This window comes from Silurus aristotelis, assembly GCF_946808225.1.
Source record: "Silurus aristotelis genome assembly, chromosome: 1".
Classification (NCBI taxonomy): domain Eukaryota; kingdom Metazoa; phylum Chordata; class Actinopteri; order Siluriformes; family Siluridae; genus Silurus; species Silurus aristotelis.
Genome location: NC_139574.1, coordinates 2,316,026 through 2,328,525, shown reverse-complemented (window position 1 = coordinate 2,328,525; position 12,500 = coordinate 2,316,026). Strand labels below are relative to the sequence as shown.

The window sequence follows — 12,500 nt, the reverse complement described above, 5'->3', positions numbered from 1 at the left end:
AAGTTCAGGTGATTTTTTCTAAAATGTGTTATAGTGCAGCTGTAGATTTAACAAACAGATGTTGGACAGATGTAAATGTCTTCTTTCTTTGTGTGTGTGTGTGTGTGTGTGTGTGTGTGTGTGTGTGTGTGTGTGTGTGTGTGTGTGTGTGTGTACAGTTTCCTCTGTAGGAGTAGAAATGTCCTCCAGAATGAGTGAGTGTGTGAAACAGGACATAAAGAAAGATGAGAGGTGAGTGAAGGTTGTGACTCTGTGAAAAATAGAAATGTTCTCACATTCACCAACACTAAACAGATCAGACTCTGATGTGTATCTGTGAAAAGTGACGAGTGAAGAGTTGAATTCAGCAGCTTTGTCTCCAGATGTTCAAAACCAGCTGATGATTAGTGACATTAAGCTACTGAGCAACACGTCTAACCCCAAGTTGTTCCTGTAGCTGGATAAAGTATGAAGGTTAAAGAATGGGATCAGTGTTAATAAGAACATCATCAGATTTTAACTCCAGTTTCATTATTCAGTGTTTGTGATGTCACTGGTTTCATGTATGTGTAGAGTGTTTAGCACCACCTGTTGATTGTGTGGAGAAAGCAGACAGCTCACTTAATTCTTCCTGTTTTCCTATTGGTTGGGGTTGGTCACATGGCTAGTCTTAGGTGAGACCAGCCATTTTAGAAGTATGTTTGGCATGGCAAGAGGCTTCAGTTGGGCCTCTGGTGAATCTGCAGCATCTGCCTGAGTTGAGCCTTGAAGAAGCTATGTTTGTAAGTAGACCTGACATATTTAATGTATTGTGAATGGTTAGGGCTGTATATTTTGTCATGATTTATTGTATGATAAGATATATAACTGCCGTCTGCTTTCACATGCAATATTTACCTTATGGTATTGAGTGTTTGTGACCGATATAATTGTAAACTGAAAGAAAGTTTTCTTGTGTTTTTAGTATTACAAAGTAAGTGGAAAAGCACTGTAAAAATAAGTGATGAAGACAAACAAGTAAAAGAATTGAACTTTACTTCCACGTCCTTGTCATCTTTAATCTTTGAGTGCCCAGTACACCTGTTTAGCTGTCTGTCACTTTGTGGAGAGTACGCACACAGTGGACAGAACAGTAATAAAACAGCATCACGGCGGGCTCAGCACAGCTATTCTTGCAAAGAAAGACATTACATGATTGCTCTGCTCCATCTTAATTGCGTTTTAACACTGAAAAAGAACGTGTGAAGCTTTTACAAGATGGATAGCAAGGCAAATGAAGAAGAGCAGCAGAGAGCTAAACCTCAGAATTCATCTGCAAAGTCATTCGGGACCAGATCCGTTGCTAGTTCTTCCAGCAGATCTTTTTTAAGCAGGTCTAGCAAGTCATCAGCAAGCTTATTGGCAGTTAAATCTCGTGCCAAAGCTGAAGCAGTTCTTGCTCGTTCTACATTTGTGAAAAAAGAAACAGAGCTCATGATGGAAAAGGATCAGCTAAAAGTAGAAGAGGCACGCATGGAGGCTGCTCTAGCCACATTAAAGCAAGAAAAAGAAGTTGCAGCTGCGCTAGCTGAGGCAGAGATTCTGGAGTCAGCTGCAGCAGAAGTGGAATCGTCGACGGGATTTGATCTTCATCCTGATGTTACCTGTGCGGCGACACACCAAGACACCAATCAGCAATCCATTCATACAGGTGGAGATGGAGCAGCCAGCTCCAACATGCATCCTATGAATCAGCCAGCTACACAATGTCGTCCTAGCATCCATCCACACAGTTTTTTAACTATGAAGGTACCTCCGCCTCTTACTCCTTCACCTTGGATGCGACAGGCAACACAATCATCTACTCATGACCATGTAACTGTCAGTGAATTTGCTATTTATATGGCTCGCCGTGAGCTTGTGGCCTCTGGGATGATTAAATTTGATGACCTTCCTGAAAATTATTGGAGTTGGAAGTCAACCTTTATGAACGTCATACAAGGATTAAAACTCATCTGCACTGAAGAGCTTGGCCTTCTAATCAAGTGGCTTGGCCCTCAGTCATCGGATCATGTCAAGAGAATTAGATCTGTTAATGTGAATGACCCCATAGCTGGGCTCAACATGGCATGGATACGTTTGGAAGAGTGCTATGGGTCACCTGAAAGAATTGAGAGGGCTCTTCTGAAGAAACTCGAAAAATTTCCCAGGATCAGCAACAAAGATCCCCTAAAGCTGAGACAGCTTGGTGATTTATTGAGGGAGCTGGAGGCAGCTAAACTTGAAGGTTATTTGTCTGGACTCGCAATCCTGGATACTTCTCGAGGTGTTAACCCCATTGTGGAGAAGCTGCCATTTGGGCTTCAAGAGAAATGGATGACACAAGGTAGTTTGTATAAGTTGGAATACAACGTTCAGTTTCCACCATTTTCATTCTTTGTTGATTTTGTTTGCAAAGAAGCCCATATCCGTAATGATCCAAGTTTCACACTTGGTTCATCTACTGGGTTGTCAACAATGAAATCAGACAACTTGGCAAAAACATACACAAACTTAAAAGGCCATGTTTCAGCCCACAAAACAGATATTACAACAACACTAAACACCAGTAAGTTGGATGTTGACAGGTTGTGTCCTATCCACAAAAAGCCACATCTCCTTAAACGATGCAGAGGTTTCCGAGCCAAAACACTTGAAGAACGCAAAGCATTTTTAAAGGAGAGTGGGATTTGCTTCAAATGCTGCTCATTGACCGATCATAGAGCTCAAGACTGTAAAATAGTGATTCACTGTAAGGAGTGTGACAGTAACAGACATGTTACAGCTTTACATCCAGGACCAGCTCCATGGGCTACACAAGAGCCAGATATAGAGCATGGTGGGGAGAGAAGGGAAGAGGCCTCTCCGAGTATAATCAGAGATCAGAGAGATCAGCTTTATGGACCAAATAATGCTCCTTATGCGCAAAGATTGGATCTTGGCTGGGTGATCATTGGAGATGTCTGTTTGGGTGCAGCACACAAGCTGATAGAACTTAGTGCTTACCGGACCAATATCCTGAAAAATGGCCGGCATTCCTATCTAAGTCCATGTCCGAACCATCTCATTTTAAGAGATATTTCCTGTTGGGACGAAAACAAAGCCACTTAGTGGGTCAAGTCAAAAAAGCCTTGACTTTGATGACAGCCTACACCAGCATACTGATTATGATTCCTTAGGGGCGAAAATATTTGAAAGGACAGAGGATGACCACAAATTTTCTCTATCCATTGAGGACAAGCAGTTCATTGGATTGATGGAAAAGGAGATGTTCATAAATGATGGAAACAGTTGGGTGGCCCCCCTTCCCTTTTGTGTGCCAAGGCCTCGCCTACCTAACAATAGAGAACTTGCATTAATCCGCTTTACCAATCTCTGTCGAACTCTGGATAGAAAGCCTGAAATGAAGTCACTTTTTGGCGTTCATGCAAAAGATCTTTGAGCAAGATCAGGCTGAATTGGCACCTCCTCTGCAAGATGGAGAAGAATGCTGGTACCTTCCCAGTTTTGGAGTGTACCATCCACGTAAGCCTGGTCAGATACGGGTTGTGTTTGATTCCAGTGCCCCACACCTTGGTGTTTCCTTGAATGATGTGCTGTTGACTGGCCCAGACTTGAACAACAGCCTGCTAGGAGTATTAATGCGGTTTAGGTCTGAGGTAGTAGCCTTAACAGCAGATATTGAACAGATGTTCCATAGCTTTGTCGTCAGAGGGGACCATCGGAACTTTCTCAGATTCTTATGGTTCAAAGACAATGACCCAACTAAAGGGGTCTTGGAATACAGGATGAAAGTCCATGTATTCGGCAATCGGCCTTCTCCAGCAGTTGCAATTTATGGTCTACGCCAAGCAGCCACATATGGAGAAGATGAATTTGGAGAAGATGCGAGGCGATTTATACACAGAAACTTCTATGTTGATGATGGACTTAAATCACTGTCATCTGCAAATGCGGCCATCAATCTCTTAAAAGCTGCTCAAGGTATGCTTGCAATTTCAAACCTCAGGCTCCATAAAATTGCATCTAGCTGTCCAGTTGTCATGCATGCCTTTCCACCAACTGACCATGCAAAGGAACTAAAAGATCTGGAACTTGACATTGACTCACCCCCAATACAACGCAGTCTTGGATTAAGCTGGAACCTAGTACATGACACATTCACATTTTGTGTGGCTGACAATGACAAACCGTATACAAGAAGAGGAGTCCTCTCAACCATTAATAGCCTTTTTGATCCACTTGGGTTTGTCGCTCCTATTACCATTCAAGGGAAGTTGTTGCTGAGGCAGCTCACCAGTCATATTGCTATTGATTGGGATGTTCCGCTCCCAGCTGAAAATGAGGCAGAGTGGTCAACTTGGAGAGATTCTCTACAAGAGCTGACACAGTTTGAAACTCCTCGAGCCTACACTGCATTCTCTGTTTCCACCGCTCATTATACTGAGGTTCACGTCTTTTCAGATGCTTCTGTGAAAGCCATAGCAGCCGTAGCTTATCTAAAGGTTGTTGACAAAGATAAAAAATGCCATGTAGGTTTCATTATGGGGAAAGCTAAGTTAGCCCCCTTATCAGTCCATACTATTCCCCGGCTTGAACTTGGTGCCGCTGTCTTGGCAGTGGAACTTGCCGAATTGGTTATGAGTGAGTTGGATATTAAACCTAACAGTCTGCAGTTCTACACTGACAGTAAAGTAGTTCTTGGTTACATCTGCAACGAAACCAGGAGATTTTATGTCTACGTGAGCAACAGGGTGGAAAGGATTAGGAAATCATCACATCCTGAACAGTGGCATTATGTCCGAACTGAACAAAATCCTGCGGATGTTGCTACCAGATTGGTGACTCCAGCTCAACTCGCAGGCACCATCTGGCTTACAGGTCCAGATTTCCTCTTATGTCTTGGGGAGACAGACACAACAGGGGAGTATAACCTCATTGATCCAGAATCTGACAAAGAGGTCCGATGTCACAACACTGCAGTTATTGATCTCAAAAAAGGCCTTGGTTCACATCGCTTTGAAAAATTCTCTCGATGGCAATCCCTTATTAGAGGTATTGCCTCCTTGATTCATATTGTTCAGTCCTTTAAATCTGAGCGAGAGAGCAACACTCAAGGATGCAAGCATGCATATCATCTTGAGCCGCATATGCCTGTTTTACTGGCTCGAGCAAAAGCAGTTGTAATTGGATGCATTCAAATGGAAATATATCAGGTTGAGATTTCCTGTCTGGAGAGAGGAAGTCCTATACCAAAAAACAGTTCACTGAGGAAGCTTGATCCCACACTTGACAGCGATGGACTGCTGAGAATAGGTGGCAGACTTCATCATGCTCCAATTGAGATGGAAGAAAAACATCCTCTCATCGTTCCGGGTCGCAGCCATGTTGCTACTCTACTCATTAATCACTACCACGAGAGAGTTAAACATCAAGGCAGAATTTTCACAGAGGGCGCGGTGCGTACAGATGGCTTCTGGATCATGGGATCAAAGAAATGCATTTCCAGCATTCTGTATAAGTGTGTCATCTGCAGGAAACTCCGTGGTAGGATGGCAGAACAAAAGATGGCGAATCTCCCACCTGATCGATTTTGCACAGAACCCCCTTTTACCAATGTTGGTCTGGATGTATTCGGCCCCTGGAACATCTCCACTCCCCGTACACGAGGAGGTGCAGCAAATAGTAAAAGATGGGCAGTACTTTTTACAGGCCTAAGTGTACGTGCGGTGCATATTGAGGTGATAGAATCATTGGATACATCAAGTTTCATCAATGCGTTACGCCGCTTCTTTGCAGTGCGTGGTCCTACAAAGATGATCCGCTCTGACTGCGGTACAAACTTTAAAGGAGCCTGCAAGGAGTTGTTCTTCCTTCAAGACGATACAAACATTTCCAGGTATCTAAGTGAGGAGGGATGTATTTGGTTATTCAACTCACCTTACTCCTCACATATGGGAGGAGTGTGGGAAAGAATGATTGGGATTTCAAGACGGATTCTTGACTCCATGCTTTTACAGCTCAACCCCTCCCATCTCACTCATGAAGTACTGTCAACCTTAATGGCCGAGGTGTCCGCAATAATAAATGCAATACCTCTTACACCGATGTCAAGTGATGCTCCTTTCCCTCTCACACCAGCAATGATATTGACGCAAAAGATCTGCCCCCTCTTCCTCCACCAGAATCTTTTGAACATGCAGATCTGCATTGCCAACAATGGAGACGTGTCCAACCCCTGGCGAATGTTTTTTGGGAGAGATGGAAGAAAGAATACCTCTCCGTTCTTCAAAGTCGCAGCAAGTGGCAAGACACACATCCAAACATCAAGGAAGGAGACGTAGTGTTGCTTAAAGACACTCTGGTTACACGAAATGACTGGCCTATGGCTCGCGTCATTAAAGCATATCTTGACGGTGATGGAAAAGTCAGGAAGCTTGAGTTAAAAGTCACTAAGGGTGGGACTGTTAGGACTTTTCTTAGGCCTATAACAGAAGTAGTGGTACTTATGTCGGTGTAAGTGTTTATCATGGACAGTGAATTTTCATGTTTTCTGATGTCAGGTTTCATTTAATACCTAATAATGCTATTGTATGCAATACCAGAGGGGGAGTGTGATGTCACTGGTTTCATGTATGTGTAGAGTGTTCAGCACCACCTGTTGATTGTGTGGAGAAAGCAGACAGCTCACTTAATTCTTCCTGTTTTCCTATTGGTTGGGGTTGGTCACATGACTAGTCTTAGGTGAGACCAGCCATTTTAGAAGTATGTTTGGCATGGCAAGAGGCTTCAGTTGGGCCTCTGGTGAATCTGCAGCATCTGCCTGAGTTGAGCCTTGAAGAAGCTATGTTTGTAAGTAGACCTGACATATTTAATGTATTGTGAATGGTTAGGGCTGTATATTTTGTCATGATTTATTGTATGATAAGATATATAACTGCCGTCTGCTTTCACATGCAATATTTACCTTATGGTATTGAGTGTTTGTGACCGATATAATTGTAAACTGAAAGAAAGTTTTCTTGTGTTTTTAGTATTACAAAGTAAGTGGAAAAGCACTGTAAAAATAAGTGATGAAGACAAACAAGTAAAAGAATTGAACTTTACTTCCACGTCCTTGTCATCTTTAATCTTTGAGTGCCCAGTACACCTGTTTAGCTGTCTGTCACTTTGTGGAGAGTACGCACACAGTGGACAGAACAGTGTTGCTGCAGAACAGTAATAATGATGCAGTGGTTGTGTGTGTTTAGTCTGATTCAGGGTAAGAGATCAGACTCACCTGAACCCAGCTGTGTGTCCATGAAGAGTGACCGGTCAATAGCTCCTCCAATACACTTTAAAGACACAGACTGTACTACTGATCTGAGGTGAGGACAGTTGAATGTATGAGTGCAGTGTTTTATCACTTAAACTCTCACATAATCAAACATCTCTGTAATATGTGTGTATTCACTGCTTTGTGTTTGTAGTTATGAATATGATTTATAGTCTTTATTCTACTTTTAACAAGTGTTTTATTTGTTCACAGACTGCAGAAGAAGAAATCAAAGATCACTGAGAAGAGTCATTTAGAGGCCATATTCAAGGTGTGTGTGTGTGTGTGTGTGTGTGTGTGTGTGTGTGTGTGTGTGTGTGTGTGTGTGTGTGTGTGTGTGTGTGTGTGTGTGTGTGTGTGTTCCACTCTCACTGCAATGTGACAGAACAAAATGCTGAGCATCAGTAAGAGAGAACAGGAGTGTGTTGTTTCTTATTGGTTTCAACAGAAAAATACTCAGTGATTCACCTTCATGTTTTTACTCGTCTGTGCTCTGAAACCAGTTTGTCTGGATGTCAGTAATGAACACATTCTCATGTTACCTTCTCGTTATCTTTCTTTTCTGTTTTAAATCAGGATCTGGAGCACAAAGTCATCAGTCTGCTACAGAATGAAATGAAGAGATATAAGAAACTCCTGAGTCCAGATTACCCAGCATGCTCTGAGAGGAAGGTGGAGGATGAGGAGGATCAGAGCAGTGTCAGAGAGGGAGTGCTGAAGATCACACTGCACTTCCTGAAGAACATGAAGCACACAGATCTCGCTAACACACTGCAGAACAGTAAGAGCTCATGGGGTTCTAACATCACTTTATCTTCAGAGGAAGGAAACTGCTGTACATTTATTAAACACATCTCATCATAATGATGTGCTTTTATCAACACAATATAATAACACATCAGTACTGACATTCCATATGATATACAGCTATGAAAATATCAGTAGCTCACAGAGATGATCAGAGAGTTTACATTTTATTCTTCTTTTTATCAGAACTCGTCTCTGTGCACCAGCGAAAACTCAAATCCAAACTGAGAGAGAAATGTAAAAGAATTACTGAAGGAATCTCACAGCATGGAAGCTCAGCACTTCTGAATGAGATCTACACAGACCTCTACATCACAGAGGGTTGGAGTGGAGACGTCAATAATGAACATGAGGTGAAACAGATTGAGACAGTGTCCAGGAGACCAGCAACACAGGAGACACCCATCAAATGTAATGATCTCTTTAAAGACAAGCCCATCAGAAGTGTGCTGACTAAAGGAGTTGCTGGAATTGGAAAAACAGTCTCTGTGCAGAAGTTCATTCTGGACTGGGCTGAAGGAGAAGCAAATCAGGACGTCACCTTCATGTTTCCACTTCCCTTTAGAGAGCTGAATCTGATGAAGCAGAAACATCTGTCTGATGGATCTTCTTCATCACTTTTTCCCAGAAATAAAAGAATTACGATTAATAGACTGTGAGAGGAATAAAGTGGTGTTGATCTTTGATGGTCTGGATGAGTGTCGACTTCCTCTAAATTTCCAGAACTATGAGAGATTGTGTGATGTGACAGAATCAGCCTCAGTGGATGTGCTGCTGACGAACCTCATCAAGGGGAATCTGCTTCCCTCTGCTCTCCTCTGGATCACCTCTCGACCAGCAGCAGCCAATCAGATCCCTGCTGAGTGTGTAGACCAGGTAACAGAGGTACGAGGATTTAGTGATCCTCAGAAAGAGGAGTACTTCAGGAAGAGGATCAGTGATCAGAGCCTGGCCAATAACATCATCACACACATGAAGTCTTCCAGAAGCCTCTACATCATGTGTCACATCCCAGTCTTCTGCTGGATCTCAGCCACTGTTCTAGAGAGAATGTTGGGTGAAGCAGAGAGTGGAGAGATCCCCAAGACTCTCACCCAAATGTTCACACTCTTCCTGATCTTTCAGATTAAACACAAGCACCAAAAGTACCATCAGAAATGTGACCCTGATCCTCAGCAGACCAGAGACAGTATCCTGGCACTGGGAAAACTGGCTTTCCAACAGATGGAGAAAGGAAACCTGATCTTCTATGAGGAAGACCTGAGAGAGTGTGGCATTGATGTTAGAGAAGCATCAGTGTACTCAGGAGTGTGTACTCAGATCTTCAGAGAGGAGTTTGGGCTTCACCTGGGGAAGGTGTTCAGCTTTGTACATCTGAGTGTTCAGGAGTTTCTGGCTGCTTCATACACATTTCTCTCATTTATCAACAAAAATAATAAAAAAAAACAAATCAACAATCTGTCAGATCTTTTTACCAAATCAAACATGTCTGATTTCCTGAGGAGTGCAGTGGACAAGACCTTACAGAGTGAGAATGGACACCTGGACCTGTTCCTCCGCTTCCTTCTGGGTCTCTCACTGGAGTCCAATCAGACTCTCTTACGAGACCTACTGTCCCAGACAGGAAGTAGCTCATACAGCAAACAGGAAATAGTCAAGCACATCAAGGAGAAGATCAGAGAAAATCCATCTCCAGAGAAATCCATCAATCTGTTCCACTGTCTGAATGAACTAAATGATGATTCTCTAGTACAGGAAGTACAACGTTACCTGAACAGCAGTAATTCCAGGTGTCTCAGTGGAGTCAGACTCTCTCCTGCTCAGTGGTCTGCTCTGGTGTTTGTGTTGCTGAACTCAAAAGAAAATCTGGATGAGTTTGATTTGAGTAAATATGACAGATCAGATGAATGTCTTCTGAGGCTGCTGCCAGTGGTCAAAGCATCCAGAAAAGCTGTGTGTCATTTTAAAATGATTTTATAAATGTGTCTGTTCTTCTGTATGGAAGGAGAATGAAGGAAGTCAGGGTGGGACATATAGAGAAGCCTCTCGAGCGTTTTAAATAATTATTGTGAATTATTATTATGACCCGTGACTGCTAAAATAATTTTATTTATTCAACATCGTCCACTTAAGCAGAGGAATAAGTAGAGTTGAAAATGAATGAATTATATTTTATTGCATTATAGTAAGTTGAGTTTTTATTTTGTGTACTTCTACTTTTTTAAATCTGTAATTTTACTTTTACTAAAGTTTGTTTTGTTTAAAGTATTTTTACATTTATTTTTAATTAGATACATTACTGAGTAAAAATATATAAATACAAATAATCTAAGGGGGGAATAATCACAGCCCTGAAACTACTGTGTGAGCATGGAGCTTCACAAACCCACTCCAAGAAAACTATTAGTTACACACCAAGGTCCTTCTGCTCAAGAATGCACATGAACAGACCCATCTGAAGTTTGCTGATGAACACCTGAATGATCCAGTGAAGGCTTGGGAGAATGTGATGTTTTGAGATAAGACCAAAATTGAGCTCTTTGGCATCAACTCACCTCGCCATGTTTGGAAGCAGAGAAATGCTGAATATGACCCCAAGAACACCATCACCACCATCAAACATGGAGGAGGAAACATTCTGCTTTGGGGCTGATTCTCTGCTAAGGATCCTGGAAGACTTCACCACATGCACTGTAGAATCTTGAATGAGAACCTCCTGGCCTCAGCCAGAACACTGAAGATGGGTGGTGGACGGGTCTTCCAGCATGACATTGACCTAAAACACATGGCCAAGGCAACAATATGAGGGTCTTGTAGCCCATTCCAGCCTTGTGCAGGTCTACACTCTTGTCCCTGACGTCCTTTGACAGCTCTTTGTTCTTTCCCATGGTGGTGAAGAGGTTTAAATGGAAGAGGCTGATTCTGTGACTGGTGTCTTTTATACACATAATGCGTTGATATTAGGAGTTTTGTCTTAAAGGCACAGGAGACATTTGGGTCTGTGGGAGTCAGAATTCGACAAGGGATCAAATATTTATTCCACTCCATCAAATACAAATGAATTTAGAACCTTTCATTAATGTTTTATTGAAGTTAAATTAAAGTAATTTAATTTTACTGTTTATTTCTTTATAAGGGGGTAAATTTGCAAAATAAGCAGTGGATCAGATAATTATTTCCCCCACTGTGGGTGCTATGCTTAGACTGCCATAGATCAGATTTCTATATCTGTAATGAAATTGTTGTAATAATGAATCGTTCATTGTAATGAATTGGAGAAACTCGTTGATAAAAACAGACTGAATGATTCACCAATAGAACTGATTTGGTTTAAATCACTGATTTAATGATCCTGTTGCTGTTTAAGCTGAAATGTCTGCATTTCTTTCTGAAGCTGCTGTTGTGTTTAACTTATTATTCACTTTTATTATCTTATTATCACTCAGTTTATAATCATTCAGACAGTGTTTCAGTTGTCTGTGTGTGAGACCATACAATAGTGCCAAGTGCTGTTGTCATTGTTATGGGGTTTATAAAGAACCTTTAGGCTAAAAATGAACAATCACAAGTGTATCATAAGTGTATCATCTTTTTGTTTGTTTGTTTTTGTATAATATTTTAGTGTAAAAACAAGATCAGAGTCACCAATTTTGTCTCCTGCTTTTTTATTCACCCTGGGTGAATGTGATCCAGTCTGTCTGATATGATTTCTCTCCCAGACTCTGTGTGTGTGTGTGTGTGAGATGTCAGTGATCTAATTTATCATGATTTCTCTCACAGGTTGTGTGTGTGTGTGTGTGTGTTTGTGTGTGTTTGAGATGTCAGTGTTCTGATTTATCATCATTTCTCTCCCAGGTTGTGTGGGTGTGATCTCACAGGTGAAAGTTGTAGAATTCTGTCCTCAGTTCTCAGTTCAAACTCCTCCAGTCTGAGAGAATTGAACCTGAGTGTGAATAACCTGCAGGATTTAGGAGTGAAGCTGCTCTCTGCTGGACTGGAGAATCCACACTGTACACTGGAGATACTGAGGTCAGATCATCACTTACACACTGTAGATCCTGCATTTCTGTAATATGATCATTTAATTTAAATAAAGCAGCAGCAACTGCTGTAGTTTTCCAGATTCATAAATAACAAACACTGGAATAGACATTTTTTGTTTGTGTTTAATCTGGAGTTTGGTGGTGTTTTCATTGTGTGTGTGTGTTTGTTTGAGATGTCAGTGTTCTGATTTATCATCATTTCTCTCCCAGGTTGTGTTTCTGTAATCTCACAGGTGAAAGTTGTAGAATTCTGTCCTCAGTTCTCAGTTCAAACTCCTCCAGTCTGAGAGAACTGAACCTGAGTGACAATAACCTGCAGGATTCAGGAGTGAAGCTGC

General features: G+C 41.8%; 1 protein-coding gene across 1 annotated transcript in view; it reads left to right on the top strand.

Moving 5' to 3' along the window:
* LOC310727127 (uncharacterized protein) overlaps positions 1–12,500 on the top strand; it is a 564,745-nt gene that overhangs the window by 155,112 nt on the left and 397,133 nt on the right. Inside the window, exons 17-18 of the mRNA XM_083543328.1 lie at positions 11,975–12,148; positions 12,373–12,500. The exon at positions 12,373–12,500 is cut by the window's right edge and continues 46 nt beyond it. Of these exons, the coding sequence (XP_083399454.1) occupies positions 11,975–12,148; positions 12,373–12,500 (302 nt within the window). The remainder of the gene's footprint in view (positions 1–11,974; positions 12,149–12,372) is intronic.